We start from the raw sequence: 16,375 nt of genomic DNA, 5'->3' as shown, positions 1-16,375 counted from the left end.
AGTGTCAGCTGAATGTTATTTACTTTGATGTGTGTGGTCCTAATAGTGATCTGCTGGTTTCTTTTCCTTGTCTAAGATAAACAGGACTCCTGGGTTCTATTTGTGGCTCAAGGAGGGGAGTGGAATCTAGTGGGTGAGAGCAGAGGGGTAGGGTGCAAGTCAGGATGCCTGAGCTCCCAGCTCCCCTCTCTGTGCCTCAGTTTCCCCTTCTATAGAACAGGGACAATGATACTCCTTGTAAAGTGCTCTGAGGCCCACAGATGGGAACTGCTGCCTGCAGATTATTACATTTGTGTTTACCACAAATCTCAGTAACTGCTGGATATGCTGAGTAAGGAAAACAAGGCAGCTTTGAGTCCATCACTTTATGAATCCTATTGAGCAGGTGCTCCAGCATAGTGCATATGGGGAAGGATACCTCCAGGGTTTGTACTAACCTTGCTTTCCCTGCAGACGAGGTGAAGATGCAGCTGTAGAAAGCTCAGCCTTCATCCTCGGAGTCTGTCTTGGGGTTTGTTAATGTCCTTGCTGTTACTGATTGTCCCAGTTGTTATGCAGACAGATCGGGTGTGTTGGGGCCAGTGACCAAAACATCAGACAGGTGGGATTTCCAAGGAGGGGCATCTTTGTGTATTCCCAATGATTAACATTTATTTTTTTCCCAATGTATTAACATTGTTTTCCTTGTCCCTCTCTGACAGCTGGGACTCTACGCACCACACCAGCTTTTTCCAAACCAACCCGCTGACAAATATCACGCAAAGTGAAAGGCCAGGCACTGAGCGGATAAGGAGACCTGAGTTCTGTTCTTGGCTCTACCACTGAACTGCTATATAACCTTGGGCAAGTCCCCTCTGTGGTCAACTATTTGTTTATTCAGACAGTGAGCGCTTTTGAGCAGGGACTGTATCTCACTTTGTGTCTATGCAGCAAGGGGGCCCACATCTCAGTCACCGTGGGTCAATGCAGCACCAGGAAAAATGAAGCCTTAATCTCGGTCATGGTGCGTCTTGGCAGCAACAGAGCCAACATATCATTTGTTGTGTGCTTTGCAGCCCCTGGTTGTCGTGTGCCTGTGCCCAGCATGGCCAGGCCCTGATCTCTGTCACCACGCAAAGCGCTCAGATACTACAGCGATGGGTGCCATATGTCCCTCAGATAGATGTGTCTGTGCAGGACCTCACATGACAAGGCCCCAGTCTCCATGGGACCTTTCAAAAACTACTGTACTATAAATAATAGCAATCATAAATTAAGTCTGCCACCAGTCAACCTCCCGCAACCTACTCAGCTGTAGAAGCCTGAAAACAAAAGCTTTGAAAATCCCATAACAATCCTGTTGGTGCACTGGGCTGGAGTCTCAACCAGCCAGGATCGTATCCAAGCTCGTAGTCCGCTTAATCTATCTGGCAGAATGACCAGAATGAGATTCAGGGCAGGTGAATGCCTGGAGTGTGTTAAGGGGTGGATGGACAGGCAGAGGGGTGAGATGTATGGGGAGAGACAGTTAGATAGGTGCATGTGGTGATAAAAAGATAGAGGGGCAGTACGGGGATGAACAGGTAGAAGAGTAGGGCTAAGGAAAGACAGACAGTGTAGTGTTTATGGGGATGGGTGGATGAATAGATGGAGGGACTTGTTATGTTGTTATGGAATGGATGGATGGACAGACAAAGGGATGGTGTGTATAGGGAGTGATCAATGGGGAGAGAGAGAGAGAGAGAGAGGGAGAACATATGATTAGATAAAGCATGTCTGGGGTTCGATAGAAGAACAATGCTAAGGTGTGACAGACAGAGTAGTGTTTTTGGAGATAGGTAACCTGTTTCCTTCTCTATCCAGGAGAACAACGCAGTAGTCCCATCATCTCTGCATTGCAGTACTGTTGTTAAGTTGTGGCACTGGGGCCATTCCCATCTCACATGTACTGGGAACCCCCAGCTGCATCACAACCCCTTGTTACAGCAGACTCTGCCTCTTGTCCCCAACTAAGCTGGCGCTGTGCGCTTTCTGCAAGCCTCTGGCCTCTCCTTCTTGCTGCACCGCTGGTGAGAAATGAGTAGCCCCCTGCTGCGGAAGGCCTCCCCGCATCCCGCACACCGGTAGACCCTCTCGGCCGCATGGAGCCTCTGGTGCCTTGTCAGATTGGAGTTGCGTCCAAAGCTCTTGCCACACTGGTGGCAGCGGTGGGGTTTCTCGCCAGTGTGGATCTGCTGGTGTCTTGTTAGGGTGGAGCTCTGGCTAAAGCTCTTTCCGCACTCACTGCACGTGAAGGGGCGTTCACCACGGTGAATCACCTGGTGGATCAGGAGGTGGGAGTTCCGGACAAAGCTTTTCCCACACTCAGTGCAGTGGTGGGGCCGGTCCCCCCGGTGGATCCGCTTGTGTCTCAGCAGGTCAGAGCTGCGGCAAAAGGTTTTCCCACACTCAGGACATTTGAAAGGCCTGGGCTGGGGTTCGGGCTTCCCCAAATCTGGTAGGGGAGGGGCTGGTTCCACCTGCCTTTTCCCAGTGGGGCTCCCATGTTGCCTCCCCACCCTGCGCTGAGTCCGTGACACCTTCCCTTTGTATCTTCCCAGGGACACCCTGCGTGGCCCTGCCATCTCTGTCTCCTCCTGCTGGGGACTTGCGCTCAGCACCACATCACCTGATGGAATGAGAGGAGAGAGAATCCAGAGGTAAGTGGGGGGCGGGGGGGAAGATGTGTTGCCAGCTTTCATGATATTTGCTCTCAAAGCGCCCAGTTCCTGGAGTCATGTGATTATTGGAAAATCATCATTTTTTTTAAGTGAGTCAATTCCTAGCCTTACTGTTTGAGGAGCAAACCTGGAAAATTTTAACCCCTAATGGCTCAAAATCCAGAAGGTGAATAAACAGAACCCAGAATGTACTAGTATTTTTTAAAAATCATGTTTTTTAAGCATTTTGGGGTTTGTGATATTTGTAAAGGAGACTGCAACTGTTACAGATCTGAAATCTAGAGCCAAACTCACTCCCTCCTCCCCATCTCACACATACTGAACCCTTTTCAAAGAGAAGGGAGCAATTTAGCCTTTCCAAAACTCAGTGGGGGTTGAGTGACTGACTCCTTCAGGGTCCATCATTAGTCAGTATTTTCATAAATGACTTGGATAATAGAGGAGAGAGTATGCTCATAAAATCTGCAGATGACACCAAGCTGGGAGGGGTTGTAAGCACTTTGGTGAACAGGCTTAGAATTCAAAATGACCGTAACAAATTGGAGAATTGGTCTGAATTCAACAAGATGAAATTCAATAAAAATAAGTACAAAGTACTTCACTAAGGAAAGAAAGATCTACACACAACTACAAAATGGAGAATAACTAGCTAGGTAGGAGCACTGCTGAAATGGATCTGGGGTTATAGGGGATCACAAATTGAATATAAGTCAACAATGCGATGCAGTGGCAAAAAAAAACACTAGTATCATTCTGGGGTGCATTAACAGGAGTGTTATATGTAAGACACGGAAGGTAATTGTCCTGCCCTACTCAGCACTGGGGAGGCCTCAGCTGGATCCTGTGCCCAATTCTGGGCTCCACATTTTAGGAATGATGTGGACAAAATGAAAAAAGAGTCCAAAGAAGAGCAACAAACACAATAAAGGAGTTAGAAAACCTGACCTATGAGGAAAGGTTAAAAAACTGGTCATGTTTAGTTTTGAAAAAGCAGAGGGGAACCTGATAACAGTCTTCAAATATGATAAGGGCTGTTATAAAGAGAACTGTGATCAATTCAGTGGACATGGAGAACAAGTAATGGGCTTAATCTGCATGAAGGAAGATTTAGGTTAGCTATTCGGAAACTTTCTAACTATGAAGGTAGTTACATTCTGGAATAAGTTTCTGAGGGAGGTTGTGGAATCCCCGTCATTGGAGGTTTAAAAGAACAAGTCGGACAAACACCTGTCAGGGATAGTCTAGGTTTATTTGGTTCTGCCTCAGTACAAGGGACTGGACTTGATGATTCTCAAGGTCCCTTCCATCCCTACATTTCTATGATTCTATGAGTTTAAGGGTTTGCTCTGAGAATTAAAAAGGAATTTATTTGTAGATTTTAAGGCCACTATGTGAATACCTTCACCTACAGGTCAAAACCCAGAAGTGTTATCATTATAATAGGACAGTGCCATCCTAATGTATCTGAAGAAGCAAGGAGGTATTACCCATTCCTGACACTCAGAGCATGTGAATCTCCCATATAACTTATATCCCAGACATTGCAAGGTATTTACTTGTCAGATATGGTAAACATTCATGTGTCCCTTCATGCTTTGGCCACCATTCCACAGGACATGCTTCCATGTTGGTGACGCTCGTTAAAAAAATAATGCATTAATTAGATTTCTGACTGAACTCCTTGTGGAAAATTGTATGTCTTCTGCTCTGTGTTTTACCTGCATTCTGCCATATATTTCATGTTATAGCAGTCTCAAATGATGACCCAGCATGTTGTTTGTTTTAAGAACACTGACTGCAGATTTGACGAAACGCAAAGAAGGTACCAATGTGAGATTTCTAAAGATAGCTACAGCACTTGACCCAAGGTTTAAGAATCTGAAGAGCCTTCTAAAATATGAGAGGGACGGGGTTTGGAGCATGCTTTCAGAAGTCTTAAAAGAGCAACACTCCGATGCGGAAACTACAGAACCCAAACCACCAAAAAAGAAAATCAACCTTCTGCTGGTGGCATCTGACTCAGATGATGAAAATGAACATGTGTTGGTGTGCACTGCTTTGGATCGTTATCAGGAAGAACCCATCATCAGCATGTCCTCTGGAATGGTGGTTGAAACATGAAGGGACATATGAATCTTTAGCGCAAATGGCACATAAATATCTTGCAACCCTGGCTACAATAGTGCCATGTGAATGTCTGTTCTCACTTGCAGGTGACACTGTAAATAAGAAGCGGGCAGCATTATTTCCCGTAAATATAAACAAACTTGTCTAAATGATTTGCTGAACAAGAAGCAGGACTGAATGAACGTTCAGGCTCTAAAGTTTTACATTGTTTTGTTTTTGACTGCAGTTATATAACAAAAAAAATTCTACATTTGTAAGTTGCGCTTTCACGATAAAGAGATTGTGCTATGGTACTTGTATGAGGTGAACTGAAAAATACTAATTTTTTTGTTTATCATTTTTACAGTGAAAATCTCTGTAATAAAAATAATGTAAAGTGAGCACTGTACACTTTGTAGTAACTGAAATCAATATATTTGAAAATATAGAAAAACATCCAAAATATTTAATACATTTCAATTGGTATTCTATTGTTTAACAGTGTGATTAAAACCGCATTTAATCGTGATTAATTTTTTGAGTTAATTGCGTGAGTCAACTGCGATTAATCAACAGCCCTACTTTGTATATTTTGACATGTGGATAATTTGTATTTTAACTGTTATAAGCTTTAACTTTTTGAATCTTTGTGTCTATTGTCATTTAATAATTATTGCCTCCTGCCCAAGTTGTCTGATTCCCTCATAATTTCCTGTAACTTTGAAAATTTAAATCAATAAAAACAAAAAATGCTTAAAAACAAACTGATATTATCTGTCTACATTATAAAAAAAAATGAAAATCAAATTCTGCCAAGCTTAATTATAATACAGTCTTTAATTACATGATCACATACACTTTTTTCCACAGGACCCCTGTCTCCTTTAGTGCATAGGATGGTCTGTGTCATGGGGATGAGTCAGGGTTTTGTAACAAAGGCGGCTGTACGACAGTTGGCTCATTTGTCGCTGAAGTCGGAAGGTGTACAGAGAATGAGGCAAGGGATTGAAGGAAGAGGTCTCTTGGTTGAGGCAGTTAAATGCCGCCCTAGAGAAATAGATTCTGTTCTTGCCTCTGCCATAGAGTTCCTATGTGATGCTAGGCAAGTCACTAAACCAAATTTTCACAGGTGGCCATTGTGTGTTTCTCATTTTCTGGGTCCCCAACCTGAGTCACCAGGGGTCAGAGCTGCAGATGTGCTGAGCACTCCGCTGTAACTTAGATCAATAGCTGTGCTTTGATAATATCCAGTGCTATAAAAATGCTAAGTAATCTGGGCCTGGCAATCTCAAATTTGAAACCCAAATTTGGTAGAGACTTTTTGATAACTTTGACCTTCATTCCATAGATCTAAAGTGGGGATAATACTATTTCACCTCACAGGGGTTTATGAAGAGAAATGCATTAATGTTTGTAAAAAACTAAGATATATGATGAAAGCAGCATAAAAAAGTCCATGAGGAAATTAATAATTCTGTATTCAATGCAGAGTTTGGATGGTGTGCAGTGAATAATGTCTGAAGCCCCACTCTGAAGGTGAAGGATAAAAAGAAATATTAACCTACCCATCATCCTGTGTTCACCATCCATTATGTGCTCTGAATGAGGCAGGGGGTCTGTGGAAAAAAACAGTATGCAACAATGTAATTAAAGAGCGTATCATCATGCGTATGCATGAGGACAAATTATAGGTTAATTGATTTTAAGTCTTGGAGTGACTGTTATGATTATCTGGTCTGTCCTCTTGCGTAACCCAAGCCAGAGAATTTCACCCTGTGATTCCTATATTGAATCTCTGTGCATGTGAATCTCTAGTCAGCATGTTGGGGGCTTAGTTTCTTACATCAGATGCTGTGGATGCCTCCCTTGTAATCTGGGAGCTTGGTTTGAGCAACTGCTGCTCACTTGGGTTTTAACTTTTCCTCTCTAATTTTTGAATAGTGATATAAATCCCGTAGACGTTAATGTTTTTTCCTCATAATGAAATATTGATCCTAAAATCCCCTCAAATTCCTCTCATTGTCTAATTATTAAATATTGATAGAAAAATCTCAAAATTCACATTTTCCCTCTCCAATTACTGAAGGAGATGAAATCCCCTCTGTTCGTGAGGGAAACTGTTGCTCTGGTTTAATTATCCCAAAGTGGGGGCAGAGGGGCTTAAACTCCCTAAGGATCAACTTTTTCTCTTATCTTCGAGGGAGGGTCACAGGAAGAGAAGGGGAAAGCAGGTGTCCCTGAGGAGGGATTGGCTACCCAAGGAGTTATTCCAGAATACTTTCTGTGGAATACTCTTATTCCAGAAAAAGAGTACCTTGACCCGCTATAGTCCAATCCACCTTTGAAAATGGCTTAAGCTAAACAGGAACAAGGAGGCACTCTTCTCTGGCGTAACAGTGTCCACAGAAAGAGTTATTCTGGAATAGATTTTCAAGTCACTCCCTGTCTTAATCCCAATTAACTTTCAAGTATAAAGAAGCCCTGATGAGTCTGCCCAGCCCCAATTTAATCCATCCTAGCTGCTCCTCAGACCCCAACGACCCAACCTAGCTCCCCACCTCCACCTGCCATTCACTCACCCATCCCCCTCTGATATCCCCTCCCAACTGCCAGAGAATTCTCCAGAACTTTTAAGGTCCCTTCTAGCCCTACATTTCTATGATTGTACAATGCACTCCCCCCACCCCCGAAATACACCTCTCTCAAAGCACAGGACTCCTTATTGCCTATATCAATGACAGGGCCAAGCCACGGTGGCAGGGGATGGGGTAGGGACTGTCTAGCTATTGACTGAAATCTCCATGGGGACATGGGAGATCAGGTGGAGAGTGATTTCATCCCCTTTTCCTCTAAGTATCAATGATTGTTGGAAAATCTTAATTTTCCCCTCAGATTTTTCCATTTCTCTCTAATTTTTGAATATTGATAGAAAACTCCCTCTAGTCTGACTTCCTGTACGTTGTAGGCCACAGAACCTCCCCCGGCTTCTCCTGTAATAGAACCTTAATCTCTGGCTGTGTTACTGAAGGCCTCAAATCAGGGTTTAAAGACTTCAAGTTACAGAGAATTCACCATTTACACTAGTTTAAACCTGCAAGTGACCTGTGACCCATGCTGCAGAGGAAGTCAAAAAACAAAAACAAAACCCCAGAGTCTCTGCTAATCTGATCCAGAGGAAAATTCCTTCCCAACCCCAAATATGATGATCAGTTAGACCCTGAGCATGTGGGTAAGATCCACCAACCAGACACCAGGGAAAGAATTCTCCGTAGTAACTTAGAGCCCTTCCAATCTAGTGTCCCATCACTGCCATTGGGGATATTTGCTGCTAGCAGTTGCAGATTGCCTACATGCCATTGTAGGCAGTCTCATCATACCAATTCCTCCTCCAAATTATCAAGCTCAGTATTGAAGCCAGTTAGATTTTTTGCCCCCACTGCTCCCTCTGGAAGGCTCCCTCTGATGGTTAGAAAGCTTCACTTAACTTCAAGCCAAAACTTGTCGATGGCCAGTTTATATCCATTTGTTCTTGTGTCCACATTGTATTTTTGTGGCACTTAACTTAAATACACTAGAACCTCAGAGTTATGAACACCAGAGTTATGAACTGACCAGTCAACCACTCAGCTCATTTGGAACTGGAAGTAGGCAATCAAGCAGTAGAGACCCAAAAAAGAAGCCAATACTGTACAGTACAGAACTGTGTTAAATGTAAACTACTAAAAAAATAAAGGGAAAGTTTAAAAGAAAGATTTGACAAGTAAGTAAACTCTTTCTGTGCTTCTTTCATTTAAATTAAGATGGTTAAGGCAGCATTTTTCTTCTGCATAATAAAGTTTCAAAGCTGCAATAAGTCAATGTTCAGTTGTAGACTTTTGAAAAAACAACCATAATGTTTTGTTCAGGTTTACGAACATTTCAGAGATATGAACATTTCAGAGTTACAAACAACCTCTGTTCCCGAGGTGTTTCTAACCCTGAGGTTCTACTGTAACTTCTCTCTCTCCCCCTGCTATTTATCCCTCTGATGTATTTATAGAGAGCAATCATATCTCCCCTCAGCCTTCTTTTGGTTAGGTTAAACTCTTTGAGTCTCCTCTCATAAGATAGATTTTCCATTCCTCGGATCATCCTAGTATCCATTCTCTGCACCTGTTCCAGTCTGAATTCATCTTTCTTAAACACGAGAGACCAGAACTGCACACAGTATTCCAGATAATGTCTCACTAGTGCCTTGTATGATGGTACTTCCCTGTCTCTACTGCAAATACCTAGCCTGATGCATCCTCACACTGCATTAGCTTTTTCATGGCCACACCACATTGGTGGCTCATAGTCATCATGTGATCAACCCACACAACTAGGTCTTTCTCCTCTTCTGTCACTTCCAGCTGATACGTTCCCAGTTTAGTAAAATTTCTTGTTGTTAGTCCCTAAATCCATGACTTTGCACTATTAAATTCCATCCCATTTCTTTTACTCCCATTTTCAAGATCATCCAGATCTTCTTGTATTATATTCTAGTTCTTCTTATTGGTAATACCTCTCAATTTTGAGTCATCTGCAAATTTTATTAGCTCACTCCCAATTTTTGTGCCAAGGTCAGTAATAAAAATGTTAAATAAGATTGGTCCCAAGACCAATCCCATAGGAACTCCATTAGTAACCTCCCTCCAGCCTCACAGTTCACCTTTCAGAATGACCCATTGTAGTCTCCCCTTTAACCAGTTCCTTATCCACCTTTCAGTTCTCATAGTAATCCCCATCTTCTCCAATTTAACTAATAATTTCCCATGTGGAACTATATCAACGCCTTACTGAAATCCAGGTAGATTAAATCTATTGCATGTCCTTTGTCTAAAAAATCAGTTATCTTCTCAAAGAGATCAGGTCAGTCTGGCATGATCTACCCTTTGTAAAACCATGGTGTATTTTATCCCAACTACCTTTAAGCTCTATCTGCTTAACTACTTTCTCTTTCAAAATTTGTTCCAAGACCTTGCATACAACTGAGGTCAAACTAACAGGCCTGTAGTTTCCCGGATCACCGTTTTTTCCCTTTCTTAAAAATAAATACTATTTTTGCAATTCTCCAGTAATAGGGTACCACCCCCGAGTTTACAGGTTCATTACAAATCCTTGCTATTGGGCTTGCAATTTCATGTGCCAGTTCCTTTCATATTCTTGGATGGTAATTATCCAGGCTCCTTGATTTTGTCCCATTAAGCTGTTTGAGTCTGACTTCCACCTCGGATGTGATAATTTTTACTTCTATATCCTTATTCCATTAGCAACCCTGTCACTACCCCCAAGCTCTTCGTTAGCCTCATTAAAACCAGAGGCAAAGCATTTGTTTGGGTTGTTGGGCCATGCCTAGATTATCCTTAATTTCCACCCATCCTTCGTGTTCAGCCCTCCCACATCTTCTTTCCTTGTTTTCTTTTTCTTTATATGGCTGTAGAACCTTTTTACTATTGGTTTTAATTCCATTTGCAACGTCCAGCTCTGATTGGCTTTCAGCAGTTCTCACTTTATCCCTACACTTTCTGATCTCCAAGAGATAGCTCTCCTTGCTGATCAATCCCATCTTCCATTTCTTGTAGACTTTCTGCTTTCTCTTGAGATGCTTGCTCATCCAGGTTGGTCTGCAACCTTTCCCTATGATTTTTTTTCCCTTGCTTGGGGTGCAGGCTTCAGATAATTTCTGTAACTTTCACTTAAAGTAATTCTAAGCCTTCTCCATCTTCAGATCCTTGAGTTCTTCAGTCCAGCCCACTTCCCTAACTAATTAGCTTAATTTTTTAAGGTTTGCCCTTTTGAAATTAAGGACCCTAGTTGCAGTTCTATTTTTGTTTATCCTTCCTTTTAGTTAGTTTAAACTGAATTAGCTCATGATCACTCAAACCCAGGTTGTCCTCTACAACTAGTTCTTTGAGGTCCTCAGTACTCACCAATACCAAATTAAAAATGGCATCACCTCTTGCGGCTTCAGCAATTATTTGGTGGAGAAATCTGTCAGTTATCACATCCAGGAAAACCCAGGCTCTACTATTATTAGTAGCACTTGTCCTTCAATCTAGTTCTTGGAAGTTAAAGTCTCCCATAATCATACAATGCCCAGTAGTATTTATTTAATTAAAACCATTAAAAGGTCTCTCTCTATATCCAAATCAGATCCCGGGGTCTGTAACACACTCCAAGTCCTATCTCAGGGAAAACTTTAGTAGCTTTCTTCCCCAAAGTGATTTTGGCCGAAACTAACTTTCTTATCCATTCCATCACTTCTAATTTCTTTACAGTCTACCTCATAATTAGCATACAATGCTACTCCACCACGTTTGTTGTCATTTCTGTCTTTCCTGAACAGCCCATACCCTTCAATCCCTGTACTCCAGTCATGACTACTAGTCCATCATGTTTCTGTTATCCCTATAATATCTGGTTTCTCTTCTTGCACCAGTAGTTCTAGTTCCTTCATTTTGTTACCCAGGCTCCTTGCATTGGTGTAAAAACATCTTGACTGGTGTTGCTGCTGTTCCCTCATTGCTGCCCTCTCCTAACTGTCACAGAACCTGCCAGCCTCATCTCCCAACTGCCAAACAACTGCCCTTCCACCACCGCTTCCCTCTCCCAACTGTCATGGAACCTTCCAGCCTCATCTCCCAACTGCCAAACAACTGCCCTTCCCCCACTGCTTCCGTCTCCCAACTGTCATGGAATCTTCTGGCCTCATCTCCCAACTGCCAAACAGCAGCCCTTTACATGCTGCTGTCCCTCCCAACCGTTTTCCTGCTCCATCCTCCCCACCCTTCTCCTGTCACAGCCATTTTGCCCTGTGCTCCTGGCTGCCTGTGCAAATGTTTGGTTGGGAACAAACCCTCACTTTCTCTAATTATCAAACGGATGTACAGTCTCCTCATATTTTACCACATTTCTATATCCCCCTTTTTAACTTCTGGTTTTAGAGGGAAACAATTGCCCTTAGTTGACATATCTTTTAGCCTGTCAACTTTCAAATATAAGACTTACTATGTGACAAAGGTCCAAAAGCATTAATAGAAATATACTATTAATTTAAATTAATAAATTATTAATATAAATCCCCTGGGATTTTACCCCTTCCCTCCCCCATCTAATTATCCAGTACTTATGGAAAATCTCAATTTCCCTCTCAGGTTTTGCCATTTTTGTCTAATTCTTGAATATCAATAGAAAATCCCAATGTGCTTTTCTCTAAGTAATGACCAAACATTGATCAGATTCCTCAGATCCCCCCAATAATTAAATATCAATATAAAGTCCCCTTAGACTATGCTCCTCTACATATCAATCAGTTATGTGACATCTCCTCAGACTGCCATTTTCTGTTTAATTATCCAATATTCATATTTTATATGAATAGCAAAGCTCTTTCAGATTTGGGGGTTTCCCACCCTTTTAAAGTGCCATAAATTCTCCTTATTTTGGAGGGGAAATGTTGCCTTGAGTCATTACCTCAGTTCTCCTTAGCTACCTGCTTCCCTAGATTGGTGGAGTCCCTTGACACCCTTGAACAGGCAACCTTAATTTCAGCATTTCCTAACTTTTGCTGCTGGACTTTGTAATTTTAATGTTCTTTTAACGTAGGTTTTTTTATGTTATTGATTAATACATGCTGCCTAGTGTATAAATATACATCATGTAATGTATTAAGCACCATTAAGCACAAATATTGTAACAGTGATATAGCCTAAACTGACCTATACCATAATCTTGTACACTTATGCTAAGTATCCCTAACACCTTGAATTAGCTGAAGTAAACCTTGGCTTGAGTAGATAGAAAAACCGTCAGTATCCAGACAGATGATTACATCTTCATGACGGTAGGAAAGGAGTTACACACAAACCTAGGAGGTGCTTTCAAGTCCCTTAGTACTTGGAATGCATGTGCTCAAAACAAAAATAATGGTGCATCGTGACCTGAAAGACATAGGGTGACCAGATGTCCCAATTTTATAGGGACAGTCCCGATTTTTGGGTCTTTTTCTTATATAGGCTCCTATTACCCCCCACCCCTTGTCCTGATTTGTCACATTTGCTGTCTGGTCACCCTAGAAAGACATGGGTTCAGAACAAAAGATAAAGGAGTAAATCTGGTATCAAAACCAAACAAGGTAGAAAGCTGATTAATTAAATCCAGTTTCAAATGACGTATGTGATGCCTTTTACTGGTAAAAAAGTAGGGTACAAAAGAATGGCTGTAGGGGTGTAACTCTGGGAGGACACCTGTGTGAGATTAATATAACTTCGCTGCATGGGACTGATCCTCAGAAACTGGTATCATATAGTACCTTTTTCCTGTACCATATTGATAAACCTGCCTGACATGTAATATTTGGTCTCGGGAGTATATTTCATAACACAATAACAAGCCAAAGTATAGTCAAGCAATTGACTATACAATTTATCAACAGTGTAATAAAAAAAAACAGATCAAGCTTCTTGAACCTCCCACTGTAAGACATTTTCCAGACCTCAAATAATTCTTACAATCTTGTATTCCTTTTCTTACACTTGTTCTTGTAGTTCTTTTCTGAATCCTTTCCAGTTTGTCAAAGTCCTGTGTGAAGTGTGGACACCAAAACTGACACACAGTATCCAGCAATGGTCTCACTAATGCCATACACAGAAGCAACATCCCTTTCTTGGTCCTACTTCATATTCTCCTGCTTATACATATGAAGGCCACATTCAGCCTCCCAGCTACACTATTGCACTGGGAGCTCATGTTCATTTGTTTACCTATCATGACCCCTAAGTCCTTTTCAGTGTCGCTGCATTCCACGATACTATCCCCATCCAGGGAATGTAACCTACATTTTTCATTCCTAGATGCGTGATCATGTATTTAGCTGTATACACATGCATGGTGTTCAAATAAAACAATCCAGATTGCTATGTATAAATGTCTTGTCCCCATTGTTATTTGCCACTCCACCTAATTTGTGTCATCTGCAAATTTTACTACCAATGATTTTGTATTTCTTTCCAGATCACTGATAAAAATACTGAATATCATTAGGCCAAGAACAGAGCTCTGCAGGACCCCACCAAAAAAATAAACACCCACATGCACATGAGGAATCCTAACTTACAATTACTTTCTGAGATCTAACAACTAGCCAGTTTTCACTCCATTTAATATGGGTGCCCTGGTTTTGTATGGTGCTAACTGTTTAATCAGAACGCTGTGTGGTACTAAGTCAAATGCCTTACAGAAGTCTCAGTACATCATGTCAAGAGAGTTACCTTTGTCAACCAAACTTGTGATCTCATCAAAAAGTGACATCAGGTTTATTTGACAAGATCTATTTTCCACAAAACCAAACTGACTCACAGGCATTAGTTCTTTATTGATTGCAACCCATAGCAGCTGCTCTGTGATCTTCCCCAGTATTGATATCAGGCTAAGTGACCTAGAGATACTCAGGTTTACACTTTTAAATATTGGTTTGACACTCGGGAGTTCCAGAGGACTGGAAAAAAGCTTGGTGTTCCAGGATTTCTTAAAAATCACAATTATTCCCACAAATCTCCAGAGGAGTGAGAAACAGGGGAGAGGGGGCAGAGATGAATGGTGGGGGATATGAGCCTGGGGCTTGGGAAAGGGAGAAAATGAAGGAGCAGCCATGAGAGGGGGAGATAAGCAGGAGCAAATAAGATGCAGAAGACTGGAGCACTGAGCTTGATTAATGTGTATGTGACTTTCCAGGGACTTCCATATTACATTCAAAACCGTTATGTAAAACACAGTGTTACGGTTGCAAAGATGAACACTCAAAGGTTGGGAATGCCAGAATTAATCTTGCCCATGCAACCTTATTTCAGCTTCCTTGTGCATATGCATTATTATAGTCTTTAATTACATGATCACAAACTGTTTTTTCCTCATTCAGAGCACAGGATGGACAGTGTTCATTGAATGGTAGCTATTCAACAACCCTTTTTATCCTCCACATTGATCGTGTGGTCCCATGCGTTATTCACTGCACACCATTCAAACCATGCACTGAATACAGAATTAATGATTCCTCATGGGCTTTTCAATGCTGCTGTCATCGTAGTATCTTAGTTCTTTACCAACGTCAATGAATTTATCTTCACAACAACCCTGTGGGATATGGCGTTATTATGCCATTTATACACAGGGAACTGAAACACAGAGACGAAAGCCAAAATTGTCAAAAATGTCTTCTAATTTTGCATGCCCAATCAGAGGTGCTGAAAACCTGATTTTTCAGAGTACTTAGTATTACATAGCACCATATCTGTTCAAAGCAGAGCTTCCTTTGACCTCATTCACATTTGTGGTGCACAGCACTTCTGCAAATCAGACTCCAGGCTCTCAGTTGGGCACCTGGAAAATGAGGAACACACAGAGTGTGTCTACACTGCAATGTAATCCCAAGGTGAGAGGGACTTGAATCAGTTGACCCATGTTAGGGAAGCCTGTGAAAAGTTCAATTTAAGTGGCTTGCCCAACATCATATAGAACTGCATGGCAGAGGCAGGAGTATAATCCAGTTCCCACACAGTTGTCAGAGAAAACTCCCCATATAGAATCATAGAAATATAGGGCTGAAAGGGACCTCAAGAGGCCATCTAGTTCATCCCCATGCACAGAGACAGGATTAAGTATCCTAAATGATTTCTGACTGGTCTTTAACTTGTTCTTAAAAACTTCCAGATATCTTTGCCCCAACTGGCATCTAACAACATATGAAATGCTGCTGGTTCAAAGATTTGGGGAGGGGTGTATGTGAAAAATGTTGAAAGAAAATTAACAGTTTCATTCAAAACTTTTCACTTTCCCCTTCATTTTTTTAAGAAAAAAAAGCACAGTGAAATTTTTCAATTAGAAATATTTTGTTTATATTTTTTTCATTAAAAAATTTGGACAGAAAAAGGGGATAAAAATCTGTTTTGAAATTTTTTTTCTATAAATTTCAGTTTGTATTCTGAATATCGCCTGTATTTCTCTCCAACACTGGAAGTGGACGGGGGTTTTCATATTCCATCGCTCCCCACCCCCAAGCAAGCCAGTACTCCCTAGTCCCCGCAAATGTTCAGCCCTGGGTGCTCACCTCTCTGCTGCCCCCTCAGCCCCGCACCTTCCCCATACCTGGCTTATTATCTATTTCCTGGAGGATCGGGGGCTCCTCTTTGGGGACACAGAGTGGTTCATACTGGTGTCCTGGGGTATCAGCTCGTCCCACCTCCTCCTGGGATACACATTCGTGATGGGACTGCAGCTGCTCTAGCTGCGAGCCGGGAGCATCCCATAATGCCTCAGGGGAAGCAATCTTCTCCGAAGTCACTTCCTCAACCTTCACACGCACCGTGACCTGAGGATGAGCCAAAGACATCACAGTGTAGCTGGTCCCTGGAACCCACAGGGGAGAGTGGAGTCTGAGAGGGGAGCCTTCGGGGAACATCCTCAAGAAACACAGAGATGGTGGAAGGGACTACAGACCCAAGCTAGATTTCCAGGCTCAGCAGGGGGCACTGTGGAGGGCAAGTAACAAAACA

General features: G+C 42.0%; 1 protein-coding gene across 1 annotated transcript in view; it reads right to left on the bottom strand.

Moving 5' to 3' along the window:
- The window catches only part of LOC125637914 (uncharacterized), a 31,989-nt gene that overhangs the window by 12,002 nt on the left and 3,612 nt on the right, over positions 1-16,375 (bottom strand). Inside the window, exons 4-7 of the mRNA XM_048852997.2 lie at positions 15,969-16,191; positions 6,371-6,421; positions 1,990-2,647; positions 1,551-1,576 (exon numbers count right to left, since the gene is read on the bottom strand). Coding sequence (XP_048708954.2) covers positions 1,551-1,576; positions 1,990-2,647; positions 6,371-6,421; positions 15,969-16,191 — 958 coding nt within the window. The remainder of the gene's footprint in view (positions 1-1,550; positions 1,577-1,989; positions 2,648-6,370; positions 6,422-15,968; positions 16,192-16,375) is intronic.

The sequence above is a fragment of the Caretta caretta genome, chromosome 6, assembly GCF_965140235.1.
Source record: "Caretta caretta isolate rCarCar2 chromosome 6, rCarCar1.hap1, whole genome shotgun sequence".
NCBI lineage: Eukaryota > Metazoa > Chordata > Testudines > Cheloniidae > Caretta > Caretta caretta.
This window is presented reverse-complemented; position numbering and strand designations above follow the sequence as displayed.